The sequence below is a fragment of the Gopherus evgoodei genome, chromosome 7, assembly GCF_007399415.2.
Source record: "Gopherus evgoodei ecotype Sinaloan lineage chromosome 7, rGopEvg1_v1.p, whole genome shotgun sequence".
Classification (NCBI taxonomy): domain Eukaryota; kingdom Metazoa; phylum Chordata; order Testudines; family Testudinidae; genus Gopherus; species Gopherus evgoodei.
Genome location: NC_044328.1, coordinates 129,101,314 through 129,114,418, shown reverse-complemented (window position 1 = coordinate 129,114,418; position 13,105 = coordinate 129,101,314). Strand labels below are relative to the sequence as shown.

Sequence of the window (13,105 nt, the reverse complement as noted above, 5' to 3'; positions counted from 1 at the left end):
TTTCAGGGACTCCCTGCACCTCCCCACAATTTCTCCTCCTCCCATGCCAGGGTTCCCCATTCTCCCTCTCATGGCAGGGGCTTTGTGTGCAACCCCATTCTCCCCCTTTCTCCCCATTTCCCTTTTACCAGTGGACCCCATGCCAAGGGTTGTATGCACACCTCCCATTACCTCTTCCCCCCATTATTTGCCTGGGAGATAAGACATTCAGGGTGTTAACATGTTAAACTACAGGAAGAGCAGGACATTGTTATGTTACAAAGCATTAATTGGTGCCACCTATCAGTTGTTTGAGTATTGCAGTGGTTCTCAAACTTTCCAGACTACTGTATCCCTCTGAGGCATGTGATTTGTCTTTACAAGTCATTGTATGAAATTTTAGTTTGTACTGACTTTGATAGTGATTTTTATGTAGCTTGTTGTAAAACTAGACAACTATTTAGATGAGTTGATGTACCCACTGGAAGACCTCTGTGTACCCCCAGGGGTATACATATCCCTGGTTGAGAACCACTGATCTACAGCTTCAAGCACCTGTGCAATTATCTGGGGATGTGATAATCAGATGGCAGTGGCTCCACTGTCCCCCATTTTCCCTCTTTTTGGTTTCTCAATTTTCCCCAAATCAGTGAGTTCTGCCACTGATGCCTAGAACATTCCCTGAATTACAGAAGTGGCATTCAAAGTTCATGTGTTACATACAGACATACAAACACAGAAGTGCCTCACCCACCTTATTTATTAAGTTGAGTGTAAGGCCTTTGCAAGTGCAGCCAACGATGCCTTTTAGCATATGAACTGAAAGCTCAAGGATACATGAGAAATAAATGAAATTTTCCTTCATTACACTCTTGTTAGCCATATGTCCTCAGGTCTATTTCACATTATATAAAGAGCTATGAGCCTGATCCTGAGCAGTGCCATGTGTTCTCCACTAATATTAACGTCAAAGGTGTGAGAAAGCACAAAATCTCGCAGAACCAGGGGATTAGAAGTTTTTTAAGCACTATGGTGGTACAAAATATTAAATAAGAGTGGGCAGAAACACAGGTTCTGTACATTGAAAACATATTTGAACTGGAATATATTAGTCCTGCAATCAATTTGGTTTAAATTGAATAAGAAAAGAATTTCTCTTCATTGTGTTATACACACATATGTTATAAAAGTGCATAGGAATCAAATACCAAGATTTACAAAACAGGGAAAAGTTTACCATAATGATGTGTTTTAGAACTGTCTTCTTAATCCAGCTTCAGTTAGTAACCAGTCTGACTTTTCTTGAACATAATTGACATAGAAAATCTCTATGGATTTTAAAGAGTTCCAAAACAGACACCATATGGTAGAGACAAGACCCCCTCATTGTTTATGATTCATTATCTCAACTTTAATTGGTTTAACCCTGAAATTCTGGGACCATATTTGAAATAATGAGGTCTGACAGGTCTAAGGTGAAAAGAAAACAAAATATACAAAAAAACCCCAACCACCTCTGAGATTTTCTATTGGTTATAGTTAGCATCTGTAAAATAATTTCCCAGGAGGAATGGAACAGTATTTTTGCAAAGTTTCATCTGTCTTGCTGTCACATAACTCTGTTGTACTTCCTTCCCAGTCTGTGAGAAAAAGATTAGAATGATAAGAAACAGTTCTTTAATTAAAAATGAAATAGACTGGAATGTTAATAAAGGCAATTACCATAACAACTTGATGCAACTGTTCATTGACATGACAATCTGCTTCATTTTTATAAATATATTAGAAGCTGATTATTTTTTTATTTTCTCTCACTACTACAAGTGCTCAAAATTTTTCACACTGCAACAGAATAAAAACCCAGAACTATACATGGCATTACCACATTTCAGATGAGATGTAAAACTGAAGTGGTGACCAGTGAGTGAAATCAAGCGTCAGACCCAGCTTTCTTGTCAAATCTCAGCATAGTTAAATCACATGCTGCCAACTTGAAACTTCCCCTGTAATTTTTGTTGTAAGAAGTGTTTTTCCACTTCCTTACCTAAAACGCTGGTGCAGTGCTGCTGAGTGCCTTTAAACCATTGAGCTGTTTTGGCTGCATTCTGAAGTAATGGTGAGAAAAGTGATTCCCATGCATACTTTGTATAAATGTATAAAGAGCTAGATTAAACTCTTAGGCTCAGCCCTGTAGGTTGTGAGTGATGGGGAGGGGTGAATCCTTCTAATCCTCTTCCCTTGCCCAACTTGCAAACTGGACAGAACTCTAGCTTCCTAACTCTCCCCTGCACCCACAGACACAAACTGAGCAAGACTAACTTGCTGCTGAACGGGAGAGGATATGGGGTGGGGAGGGCTTCACTCCCTTGTATAATCATGAGCCTGAGGGCAGAATCTCACCCTCAAGAGTTTTAGGATGAAGTGTGCTTTATCGAGTATTGCATGTATAAAGCGGCTCACCTCTTCATTGCTGTCACTTCCATAAAAGTCATCTTCCATTTGGGCTCCTCTACAGAACCCATCACTGTCCTCATTTAAATCCAAAGGAGACATGCAGCCTTCTGGCGACATATTCGGGGACTTCCCATGAGGAGCTGATCGAGGCCTCGATGAAAATGTGAAAATCTCTTTATGGCTTATTTGGTGTTCACCTGTTTGCTTGCTTTCACTTTCAACTTCAGTATTCGGTGGCAGGGATAAATTACTGCAGGAAGTATTGTGGGTAGCTACTGACTGTCCATTGGAATCAATCTGAAAACTGTCACTGCTATTTTCAGGAAATATCCAGTCATCTGAAATTTACAAAAGGTTAGATGCTTATTAAAATGTTTATTTTAGCATATAGTATTTAAATAAACTCTCTACAGCATCAAAATATCAAAGTTATACAGCAAATAGATGTTAGGGAAAAACCTTTATCCCACTTATGCTTATAAAGATGGAAACCAGATCATATAGCAGACATGAAAAAAGTCATGCTGCTCTCTAGTAAACTTGCAGAGTGCCAAAGATTTAACAAAATGTTTTACTGGTCACGGCTCCAGGCAATTAATTTGCAGGCCATAGTCTTTCAGTTGTAATAATATGCAAGGAATTTACAAATCTGAAATTACAATTAACACCTCTCTAGCAATTAAGAATCCTATGTAGTTCCATTACAGCATATTTATTGTACTTTGTTATTGATGGTGTTTTTGAAATAGACATTTTTTGTGAATAGGATTTTCTGAAAAGTCACACGTGCTATGCAGAAAGTTCAAAAAGTTATTTACCTCGCCACTCCCACCTCCATTAAAATCCCATACTTTGTTTTAGGCCCAGAAGACTGGTTTAAATTTAAATATGAAACTACAGCTCAGCTGAAAAATGGTGTAAACATGAAAAGCCCATTTTTACACTCACCTTGTTAAGATATATTTTACTGTTTGGATAGTAGAGAAAAAAGTGTCAATCTGATTGATTAAGGTGAATCTCAGCATATGAGATAAGGAGAATTGTTCAAGTATGCAACACTCTCTTCTCTTCATTAAATGTAATGTAGTGTGGATAAGTTACTGTTAAACTCACTGGCTTCATAAACCAGCATTATCATCGCCAACATAAAAATAGAAACCTCAATATAAAGTTCTAAAACTATAAGGCTGAAGTAGCCCTTTAAATAGCAGCAACATGCCTTGCCACTGCTGAACAAGAATAACAAGGATTAGACTATTAATATGGAATTCAAGCCACTCTCCATAATTTAACAACATATTCAAATTACCCGCTCAGGCGGGCTCAGGTGGAGCAGCTACAGGAACTCTATTTGGAAACCCTCAGTTTCTGGACTAAAGCAGCTGAAGAAAATTGGATGAGAAATCCAGAATGAATAGCAACCTTGTAGAAATAATGATCTTCTGACTGGTTTGCTCCATACCTGCTGTGATTTCTGCAGTACTATTCAAATTGGCTATCAACAAAAGAAGGGCCTAGCTCGACAAGACTCCAGGTGAGGTGGCGTTGGAACCTAACTCTAAAAGGTAATTTCTACTAGTAAACTGGCCAAAGGAGTTGGGGGATTAATACCAACTACTTCTCTACTTGTCTTGTACATTAGTTGCCCCTGGTACATCAATAAATCGCTTTGTTCAAGGACAGATTGTCTTAAAGTCTCTTTAAACCATAGCCTATGAGATTCAGAAGCCCAAGACATTTTTCAATAATGTCTTTAGATCAAGTTGATAAAGGCTGGCCTATAAATCAAGGTAATCTAAAGTACCATTTCCTAAAAAAGTCTACTGTCTAGAAATTATGTAGAAATAGCACATCTGTAAATGGCAAAAAACAAAACAAAACAAAACAGGGATCTAAGATATAGTAGCATCTATGTGAGATGACTACCCAAATTATCTCTTTAATTTGATCTAAATTTAAAAAATCTAGACTGTTCTTTCAGGAGCCATGTCAAATAAGTGAGAACACTCTGGGGTCCTTTTGTCTCTTGTGCAAAGTATGATACTTTTCTGCTCCGACACATGTCTATGAGATCACCTGGTATTAGTCTTTGGGGAAAAAAAGTTCTCCATTCTGTGCTAACCTAAAATACTTCAAGATTATCTGATAACATATTTTTCTCTAGAGGGACAAGGTGGGTGAAGTAATATCTTTTATTGGACCAGTAAAAGACATTATCTTACCCACCTTCTCTCTAATATCCTGGGACCAACAGAGCTACAACAACACTGCATACATTTTTCTCTGTCACATAAGTGGAAATTAATGCTAGACATTACTCAAAGCTGTACGTTGAAGCCATCAGAGAAAACACTAACTTTCTTTCTACTTTTCTATAGTACTAATCATCTTGCACTAACGAATCATTTCTGAGTTTCTAGAGATAGTCACTACATTTTAGTATATATCTAAAAACTATATTGTTTAAAGTAATCATTCTTTCTAAAAAAGCCCTCAAAAGAATACTGAAATTACATGAATTTTTCACAAGAGGTTGTTGTCAAGATGCTCTAGAGCTAAAGATATTTTGAGACTTTTTTTTTTCCAACACCAGATTTGATTTTGTGATTTTTTGGAATCAAGAAATATCTTGCCCTAACTAAATACTTTAAGGCAACACTCTCTAAGGCTATCATGAATGCTGATTTGCTCTCCTCTGCCCTCCAGCACAACATTCCCAGCTCATGTAAATACATTCTGACCCCCTCCTGGGGACTGAAGAGTTGCTATTACTATTACCGTTAATAGCAACTGCCAACCTAACTTTCTGAATGGAGAATAAGTTCTCTCTTTGTGGAGGTGGGCTAGTCCCTATCACTTAGTAGGGGTGTGCCCGGGGTCCCCTTCAACCAACCACAATTCTTCATTATTTCTTGATGGCTTGTGATTTTACATGAGTTTTGAATTAACTTGATAATTTAGAGGAGATACAAAGAAGACTTTTATCTGGCCACCACTTAAAATAATAAAAATAACTTCTGAGATCAATTTCTTGCAGTTAGCACTAATCTTGGAATCCCAAATTCCAGTTCTTGGTCCCTGTGCCCTGGGGAGGAGACCTCTGGGCTGCGATCTCACCTACTTGAGCTAACTTGTCAAAATTAATATCCAGAATGATTTACAGATGGATTGTGGGATCAGCGGCATCAGCTCCCAAGCAGGCATGCTAGGCACACTGACTATGATCGCTTTTCTCAAATTGGAAGTTGGGGATCTGACACGGGTTGCATGAGCAGGGGACTGCAACAAAATCACCGTCAGGTGGCTGCTAGGAATCATGGAGACAGAATAAGGAAAGGAAATTAGACACCCTGCTTCCTTCTGCTGCTGCTACAACTTCCCCATATCTGCTCTGCTACAGCTTCTTATTCTCCCTCACCTCCTGCCCAGGCCTATTCTGCTTCATGGAAGTTCTGCCTAAAGATGATGAGGAGCAACTTGCCTTGACTCCGCAGCTCATGCGTTCCTTACCATCTTCAGGAGGCATCTCCCTGAAGCAGAATGCTGTGTGACCAGAGGGAAGGAACTGAAGCTCCACTGCCTTCCTCCAACACCCTAGCAGCACCCACCATCCCAAAGAATCCACCCCCTCTATCCAGGCCCAAGCATCTACTACCCAAATTTCTCCCAGCATCATCTACTGTCCAGCAGCACTCAGTACTCCCTAAGAAAACTAGCCCCTTTTTCTTCACCAGGATCTCAGTCCAATTATCCTTTGCAGCCACAATGGATTATGGGATGTGACCTAAAGGATTGTAGGACTGGGATCATCACAAAAAACATGCCTGATTTTATGAACCCAGGTGGTGAAAGTACAAGGACTCCTGGCCTGTGGTATTACAGTTTTCAACTCATTGAATGGTTCAACATGATACAACCAAAAAGACTGTCTCCAGGATTCATCTGCCTAACAGGGTGTATGTGGTAAAAGTGATTCAAATGCATGCAAGCTGTGAAAAAAAACCTCTCTCATTCTTACAAAAAAAATTATATTATGCAGTAAAATAAATGAAGTGAGATTTTATATCATTTACATGTTTTGGCAAATATTTACATCCTTAGCCATAGGTGCACTGACCAAGCTGAACTGTTTATGTGAGGAGAAAATAAAACATTCTGCTGGAGACAACATTATCTTGAGTGTGTGTGTGTATATCTATCTATCTATCTACATATCTCCATATAGCATAGAGGTTTGAAGGAAAATCTCACAGCCATTTTGCTCTATCCAGCAATCTGAATTTTGCAAAAGGTAAAACTCAGTTCTCACCACGAATACTTTATGAAATTGTATCTGAAACTATCAAGTTTTATTGACATGGGGCAATGCTGTTGTGTGTTCACTCCTTAATGACTACATCAAGAGCACTGGAAGAAGCCCAGCGTAAGAGATTTTAATGTGTTAAATGGCTGCAGAGCTAATTAAAACTTTCAGATAAATTAATCAGTTTTCCAGCTGCAGTACAGATCTGTTATAAAGTCAGAACTTGTAAAGCTCCTGGCAGAAAAGATGGTGAGTAGTGGGGCTCTGGAGTCAAGTCCATCTTGAATAAATGAAGGATCAAAATATAAAAAGACAACATTCAGTAAGAACTACTGCCTAGTGGTTAGAGAAGGAGAACTGACCAACAGGCCACACTCCTGGGTCCTATACGTGGCTCTGTCAGACACATTCCAGGATAGACGAAAATCTATGATTTTTTAAAAATCAGGTTTTTAAATTTTAAATTAAATATAGGTTTAGTTTTTTTAAAATAAACCTATTTAAAATTAATTTGGAATTACTATAACATATGTTAAGGTCTAAATTTATTATAATATATTACAATAATTTAAATTAATTTTAAAAAATATTAAGCAGTACATGTTTGCTGGCAAGTTTTAAAAGAAACTCAAACCCACTGAACTGGTGGAAGTCACTGGCTAAGCACCTCAAACCAGCTTGTGACAGCAGTGGCCTCTTCTGAAAATGCAGAGAGAATATTTTCTTCTTGTCAGTTTATTCAACTAGTTCAGCTGAATCTATGAATAAAAACAAGGTTTGAGAGGATAAAATCTACAACTTCTAAAATCTTAAAGGACATGTTGATCAGAAACAGTCAGTTCAATTCCTATCTACAGATATTTCCTTTGTTTAACAAATCACAGTTTTAAATGCAAAATGTGTTTTCATAATGGATGGATACGGTAGCAGCTAGCCTGTTGATCACTGGAGACGTGGGTCTCTTGGAATGTAAGAATGTCGATGTTATGCGTCTTCAATGTGTTTGCAATATACTCGCACTTCACCCAGGAAATGTTAAGTTGAAGGATCCTTGTTGCGGAATCTGGCATGTTATGTGGCCCTGAAGATGGCCATTATGGTGGTTTGAGTTATTGCTCTGAAGACCGGGAGATTGTTGATCAATGTTTGATCAACAGAGTGATGGTATTAGTCATGATTTCTTACTTAACAGAGTTGGCCGTGTGAAGGCTGCCATCTCACGCCAATGCTTTTCAATGTTTACACGAGTGACATACCTCCAATGAAGTCGTGCAAATTTGCATATGTGGATGATGTTGCCCTGGCAATCCAAGCAGCCACCTTCAGTGACATCGAGTCCACTTTGAACAAGGACCTAAACATCATGGAGGAATATTTCCAGAAATGGAGGCTCAAGCCAAATCCTCACAAAACAACAGTCACTGCATTCCATCTGAAAAACAAGAACACTATATGCCCTGAAAGTAACCATCTGTGGCAACACTGTGCGACATGACCCTACTCCAACCTATCTGGGAGTGAAGCTAACTTTCCACGACCATCTGAAGAAGGTAGCTGTCAAGATGAAGACAAGGTCGACCTAGTCCAGAAACTGGAAAGCACAAGCTGGGGAGCATCAACATCAGTGTTACAGACATCAGCGATAGCCCTTGTGTACTTTGTAGCTGAGTACTGAACACAGATATGGAGCAGAAGTAGCCGTACTTGACTTGATGATGTCCAACTAACCATTGCAATGCGGTACATCGCTGTAACCCTCAAAGTGACCACAACACACTGGTCTTCCAGTGCTGTCACACATTGCTGTCCCATGCATTCACTGCAATGCTGCAACCCTACGGGAATTCCAGAGGATCTTGGAAAATTAATGTCTTCCCATCCACCAGGACCTTAACAATGTCCCTCACCACTGCTTGAAGTCACGTAAATCCTTTTGGATGCACGCATTTAACCTTCAACAATGCAACTTCAAACCTGATGAAACTTAGAAAGCTGAACACAGTTCACAAGAAGTCATAAATGAAGCCTTGTGAAAGACCCAACACAGAAGATCCCTGATTTCAATCTCCCACAAAGCTCATGGGCCACCCTAAACCGTTTCCACACAAACCATGGCAGATACGGATACTTGCTATACAAATGGAAAAGTAAAGACTCTCCAGTGTGCGACTGAGGTTACCCAGAACAGACCATGGAACATATAATAACTCAATGCCCAATTCATAAATATGGAGGAGGCATCACATCAATACATAGATGTAATTATGTGTCTTAACCATCTAAATGTAAAATTACAGTTGTTGCTCTACATTTACATCAGCCATATGAAAAAAAGGTTACTTTTTATACAGTACATTAAATGTAGTTTTATTTAACTAATAAAAAAAATCTTAGAATGCTTTTTGTGTGTTTTAATTTCCATCGAAGCAGGTCCTGACCCAAATTACAAATAAAAAATTAATAATCTAGTAAATAAAAAAATGCATCATTCACCATTTTAACAAATAAAAATGTGAATATTAAGAATCAGAATCAATGTAAGTTAAGCTACACAGTAGCTTAAATAAATGTATATAGATATAGGAGCAAATTTCAAAAGGTATTAGGTGTTGCTATGCTCAGTGCTGCAATACCTATCTCATCAAGGAGCCTCAATCTCATTTTCAGAAGTGATTTAGGCATTTAAGAGCCTAAATACTATTGACTGCCAATGGAATTTAGGCTCCTAAATGCCTAACTAGCTTTTTAAAATGATATTTGGGCTCCTAAAACTGTTAGATGTTCAATGGTGAGTGCAGCAATGCCTCATTAGCTTTAAAAATCTGGGCTATAGTTCATCCTCCTGGTTAGCAAAAAGAAACACAACATTTAGTGTAAAGGCTATATTTAGCTGCAAATCAACATGTTTTAATAGTTATCAACCAACAAGAATCAGCTTTTCTTTAGGAAAATAATTAAAAAGTAGAAAGGCTACGCAATATTAAAACTGATGATTTAAATCAGGGTTTCCAGCTTAAATCAAGGTTTCATGATTAAAATCCATCGACCTGACACATTATTTGGCAACTTCTCTGTATTTCATTTACTCAGTGCAGTGGATGTAATACGAACTTGAGTGTTTGAAATCAGAAGTGTAAAGGACTATTGTAAAAGATCGTGTATATCTAGAGGGTCATTTAACCTTACTTTTCTAATCTTTGCTTTCACTAGACTGCCTTTGTTTGTTAAGAATCTGGAAGTCTAACTTTTTTGTAAAAGCCAAATGGTGCTCTCCAGAGATGTTCATTAAGTGCACTCAATTTAGTAATAAGTTAAGCACAAACTGCAAATATATTAGCTTCTTTACTATATTACTGATATCTAGGGTAATATGCAGTGCAAAACTATGAAAATACAGAAGACTGTAGAATGAGATTTTACACTGGTTATGTAGTTCAACAACTTGTGAGACCTGTGGCTAATGCAGCATCGTTAATTGTCTGCAAGTGAAAGAGATGGGGTGTTCTAAACCAAACCAAATCATTTTCTCTCTCAACCACTAATTATACTCGCATCTCTTTTTACCTCAAGTATTTCCATATCAATTGTAATGAATAATTTGGTATATCGTCTTAAGAAAATATGTAAATTACTGTGTAATCACAATATTGCAGCAAACAAGATAAATGCAAGAATGATCACCTAAACATCTAATTAGTTTTTCTACACAGTCAGATTTATGCTAGAGCTTCTAATTGCAACCTAACATTTTAATGAAGTTTTCAAGATTGTATAAATAAGATTGACAAACTATAAACAATATTCATTCATTTTATTGCTTCCCTTGCTCAAAAACAATTTACCTTTGTAAAAGTACTGCACACCTGCAAGGGAAGATATGTTTATGTGGTCTCAGCTACAAATCTGAAGAATTTCCATTATAAACAGCAATGGCAACACCACAAGGTAATATTGGGGATCCTTTAATAGGAGACAATCACAAATGAAAAAACACTAGTGATATTTAAAATGTTAACCTTCATTCTGTGTAGGGCAACATAAAACACATTTTCTTTATACGGAGAAACTGAAAAATGTAAAATATGTTTTTCTTCAGGTAGCCTTTTCAGTACGGGCTTGATCCCAGTTTTTCCTACTGAAGTCAGTGGCAAAACTTCCCATGACTTGAGTGGCAGCAGGATCTTACCCTTTTTAATGATCTATTTGCAGGTTGGTAACTGCAGTTGGAAATTTATTTCCTACCAAAAGAGGATTTCATTTAAAACATACTAAAATATTTTAAAAGCATCTTTCATGAACAAGAAGAAAAAGGCAAAAAATCAAGCAGATGAGTATTGTGACAGGTTGGTTAATAAAAGCAAACACTCTGGAAACTCTAACCTGTTTCGTTAAGTGACTGCTGCAGTAATTTGAGGTTTAGGGTACGTCTACACAACGGGATTATTTTGATTTTACATAAACCGGTTTTGTAAAACAGATTGTATAAAGTCAAGTGCACACGGCCACACTAGGCACACTAATTCGGCGGTGTGCGTCCACGGTCCAAGGCTAGCGTCAATTTCTGAGCGTTGCATGTGGGTAGCTATCCTGTAGCTATCCCATAGTCCCCGCAGTCTCCCCCGCCCCTTGGAATTCTGGGTTGAGATCCCAGTGCCTGATCGGGCAAAAATCATTGTCATTGGTGGTTCTGGGTACAGCCTTACCCCTCCCTCCCTGAAAGCAGCAGACAACCATTTCACGTCTTTTTTCCTGGGTGAACTGTGCAGATGCCATACCATGGCAAGCATGGACCCTGCTCAGATCAATACCACAATCATGGATGTTGTAAACACCTTGTGCATTCTCGTGCAGTCTATGCTGAACCAGGACCTGCAAAGTCAGGCGAGGAGGAGGAGGCGGCTACGGCAGTACGGCGACGAGAGTGATGAGGACATGGACACAGAATTCTCTCAAACCATGGGCTCCTGCGCTTTGGAGATCCTGCTGGTAATGGGACAGGTTCTAGCTATTGAACGCCGATTTTGCGCCCGGGAAACAAGCACAGACTGGTGGGACCGCATAGTTTTGCAGGTTTGGGACAATTCGCAGTGGCTGTGAAACTTTCGCATGCGTAAGGGCACTTTCATGGAACTTTTGACTTGCTTTCCCCTGCCCTAAAACGCCATAATACCAAGATGAGAGCAGCCCTCATAGTGGAGAAGCGAGTGGCAATAGCCCTCTGGAAGCTTGCAATGCCAGACAGCTACCGGTCAGTCGGGAATCAATTTGGAATGGGAAAATCTACTGTGGGGGCTGCTGTGATGCAAGTAGCCAAAGCAATCATTAAGCTGTTACTACGAAAGGTTGTGACTCTGGGAAACGTGCAGGCATAGTGGATGGCTTTGCTGCAATGGGATTCCCTAACTGTGAGGGGGCGATAGATGGAACCCATATTCCTATCTTGGCACCGGAGCACCAGGGCACCTACTACATAAACCACAAGGGGTACTTTTCAATGGTGCTGCAAGCACTGGTGGATCACAAGGGATGTTTCACCAACATCCACGCGGGATGGCCAGGAAGGGTTCATGACGCTCGCGTCTTCAGGAAAACTAGTCTGTTTAAATAGCTGCAGCAAGGGAATTACTACCCAGACCAGAAAATAACAGTTGGGGATGTTGAAATGCCTGTAGTTATCCTGGGGGACTCAGCCTACCCTTTGATGCCATGGCTCATGAAGCCATACACAGGCAGCCTGGACAGTAGTCAGGAGCTGTTCAACTACAGGCTGAGCAAGTGCAGGATGGTGGTAGAATGTGCATTTGGCTGTTTAAAGGTGCGCTGGCGCACATTACTGACTCACTCAGACCTCAGCCAAACCAATGTCCCCTTTGTTATTGCTGCTTGCTGTGTGCTCCACAATCTATGTGAAAGTAAGGGGGAGACCTTTATGGCGGGGTGGGAGGCTGAGATAAATCACCTGGCCGCTGATTACGTGCAGCCAGACACCAGGGCGATTAAAAGCACACCAGGAAGCGGTGCACATCAGAGAAGCCTTGAAAACGAGTTACAACACGGGCCAGGGTACGGTGTAACTGTTGTGTTTGATGAACCCTTCATGAACCCCCCCCTTGATTGACTCATTCCCTGTAAGCAACCCACTCTCCCTTCGATTACAGCTTGCTTAAGGAAATAAAGTCACTATTGTTTAAAAATCATGTATTCTTTATTAAAAAGTCATTATAAAAAGAGGGAGAGAAATGACAAGGTATCCCGGGTGTGGTTTGGGAGGAGGATAGGAGGGAAGGAAAAGGCTACTAAAAACATTTCAAAGTAATGACAGCCTTTTGGTTGGGCTATCCACGGGGGTGGAGTGGGCGGGTGCACGAA

General features: G+C 39.5%; 1 protein-coding gene across 3 annotated transcripts in view; it reads right to left on the bottom strand.

The window, feature by feature from the left end:
• Positions 1-13,105, bottom strand: part of C7H3orf67 (chromosome 7 C3orf67 homolog) — a 205,600-nt gene that overhangs the window by 77,620 nt on the left and 114,875 nt on the right. For all 3 annotated transcript variants that reach the window (XM_030569153.1, XM_030569155.1, XM_030569154.1), the window contains one exon: positions 2,440-2,771. In XM_030569153.1, coding sequence (XP_030425013.1) covers positions 2,440-2,771 — 332 coding nt within the window. The remainder of the gene's footprint in view (positions 1-2,439; positions 2,772-13,105) is intronic.